Source organism: Cynara cardunculus (genome assembly GCF_001531365.2).
Source record: "Cynara cardunculus var. scolymus isolate 2C chromosome LG 13, CcrdV1, whole genome shotgun sequence".
Taxonomy (NCBI): Eukaryota; Viridiplantae; Streptophyta; class Magnoliopsida; order Asterales; family Asteraceae; genus Cynara; species Cynara cardunculus.
Window position 1 is genome coordinate 38559280 of NC_037540.1, and position 2304 is coordinate 38561583.

Genomic DNA, 2304 nt, shown 5'->3' on the forward strand with positions numbered 1-2304 from the left:
GTTCATAAAAAGGACCGGTGAAATGTTGATCATAGTGAGCCTTTATATGGATGATTTAATTTATGTTGGAAATAATGCTAATGTCTGTGAAGAATTTAAGAGATCAATGCAGCAAGAGTTTGAAATGACAGATATGGGTATGTTGAGGTTTTTTCTTGGTGTGGAAGTTCATCAAAATGACAAAGGGATTCATTTATGTCAAAAAAAAATACGCAAGAGAAGTGCTTGAAAGATTTGGAATGTGGACCAGCAACCCAGTTAAGAATCCCATTGTTCCCGGCACAATTCTCACGAAAGAGGGAAAAGGAAAAGAAGTCGATGCAACGGTGTACAAGCAATTAGTGGGTAGTCTGATGTACCTCACAGTTACACGACCCGACCTTATGTATGTGGTTTGTTTAATATCTCGGTTCATGGCTAAACCAAGGGAAGAGCATATGAAGATAGCAAAGAGGGTGTTGAAGTATTTGAAGGGTACACATGGTTATGGTCTCCTGTACAGGAAGAATGCCTCTACAAAATTCAAAGCATACACCGATAGCGATTATGCAAGAGACATCGAAGACAGAAGGTGCACCTCTGGCTATGTCTTTCTTTTAAGCGAAGGAGCGACATGCTGGAGCTCAAGAAAGCAGCCTATTGTCACTTTATCATCAACAGAAGCCGAAACGTAGCTGCAAGCTCGTGTGTGTGCCACTGTGTATGGATACGAGGATTGCTCGAGGATCTTACGAAAAACCAAAGTGAAAGTCTTGAAGTCTTCTGTGACAACAGTTCAACCATTAAATTGTCCAAAAATCCGATGATGTACAGAAGGACTAAACATATCGACGTAAGATATCACTATTTGCGAGAGCTCGTGAGTCAAGAAGTAGTGAAGTTAGTGTTCTGTGGAACTGAATATCAAATTGCTGATATAATGACAAAGCCTTTGAAGTTGGAAGCAAATTCACCAAGTTAAGAAGATTACTTGGAGTTCAAGCACTGGAAGATTAAACTGATGCTTCTTGAAGCACTTCAGTTTAAGGGGAGGAATTGTCAGCATAGTATTAGTCAGTTTTCCGTGTTTGCAAAATAATAGGTCTCATACCTAATACTTAGGAATTAGCTTGCTTTGAAAGCTTCTGTGTTTGTTAGCATTTTGCTCCTGTTTCTATGCTTTCTGTTATGGGTGCAACGTTAGTTTGTAGGCTATTTAAAGCCAAGTTTGTCTCATGGAATAACAACTATCATTTTAGTATTTGAAAGCAGTGTATTCTCTGATCCTTCATATACTAGGTATAGACTCGCGCATTACAACGTGTGGCATCTCGATGTGGAAACCAATAACTCGAACCCTTTTGTGTTTTGTTATATTCTTTATTTTACTTTGATGGTTTTTTGAATTGCAAAATTCAACAAACATATAAATTCAAAATTTAACATGGTTAATTGACAAAATATTTTGGAAATAGAATAGTCATAGGGTATGATACCAAGACTAAGGAGTGTTTTCTTAGAGGTGTTAAGCATACGAACGGAAATAAAATTTGCAACGAAAAAAAAAATAGCACATACATACTATATACCCTCTTTTTCATATGTAAGCTTTATAACAAAATTTGGTTTTTGTAGGACTCTTAAAATGTTTAAACCTTCTAATAAAATATAAGATACCTTATAGGACTTAAGTTAATAGGATCAAACGAAAAAACGTCATATCTAAAAGTGTTACAATAAGTAAATAGAACGTTTTTTTTTGGCATGTTATTTAGGACCCTTTTTAAAAAAAATGTCTTATTAGCTATTTTATACGACATTATTTGAAAAAAATATCATATAATAAGATGAGTTTATAAAATAACTAACATGACACTTTATTTTAAGAAAACGTTCTAAAAAATTGTTAAAACGCCTAAAAACATAATTTAAACTTATTGGAACAATTTTAGATATAACACTTTATAGTTTGGTCTTATAAACTTAAGTTCTATAATATATTCTATTAGAACGATTAAATGTTCAAGGCGTCAAATAAAACCAATTTCGTTGTATGGAAGTAAGATAATTAAACAACGTTGATAACAAAAGTTGCTTGTTTTCAAAAAGTAGGGTTTTTTATTCTTCATAAGTATTAAAGTTGAAAATTGCAATATTTATTCAAAATAATATTTTTATTGTATGTGTTATGAATACTAAAATACCCTTCAATGCATGCCTTACTTTTACATATATATATATATATATATATGGGCCTATTCAAGGGAGAACTGAGTTGTTTGTGGTAACTGTGAGAACCAATATTAACCACAAATCAATAGATAA

At 33.2% G+C, this 2304-nt stretch overlaps 1 protein-coding gene across 1 annotated transcript; it reads left to right on the forward strand.

Annotated features, from left to right (window-relative positions):
* The first annotated feature begins 239 nt into the window (after nucleotides 1-239).
* Nucleotides 240-674, forward strand: LOC112525030 (uncharacterized mitochondrial protein AtMg00240-like). The gene has a single exon (XM_025134973.1). The coding sequence runs from the start codon at nucleotides 240-242 to the stop codon at nucleotides 672-674; it is 435 nt and encodes a 144-aa protein (XP_024990741.1).
* Nucleotides 675-2304: the final 1630 nt, after the last annotated feature.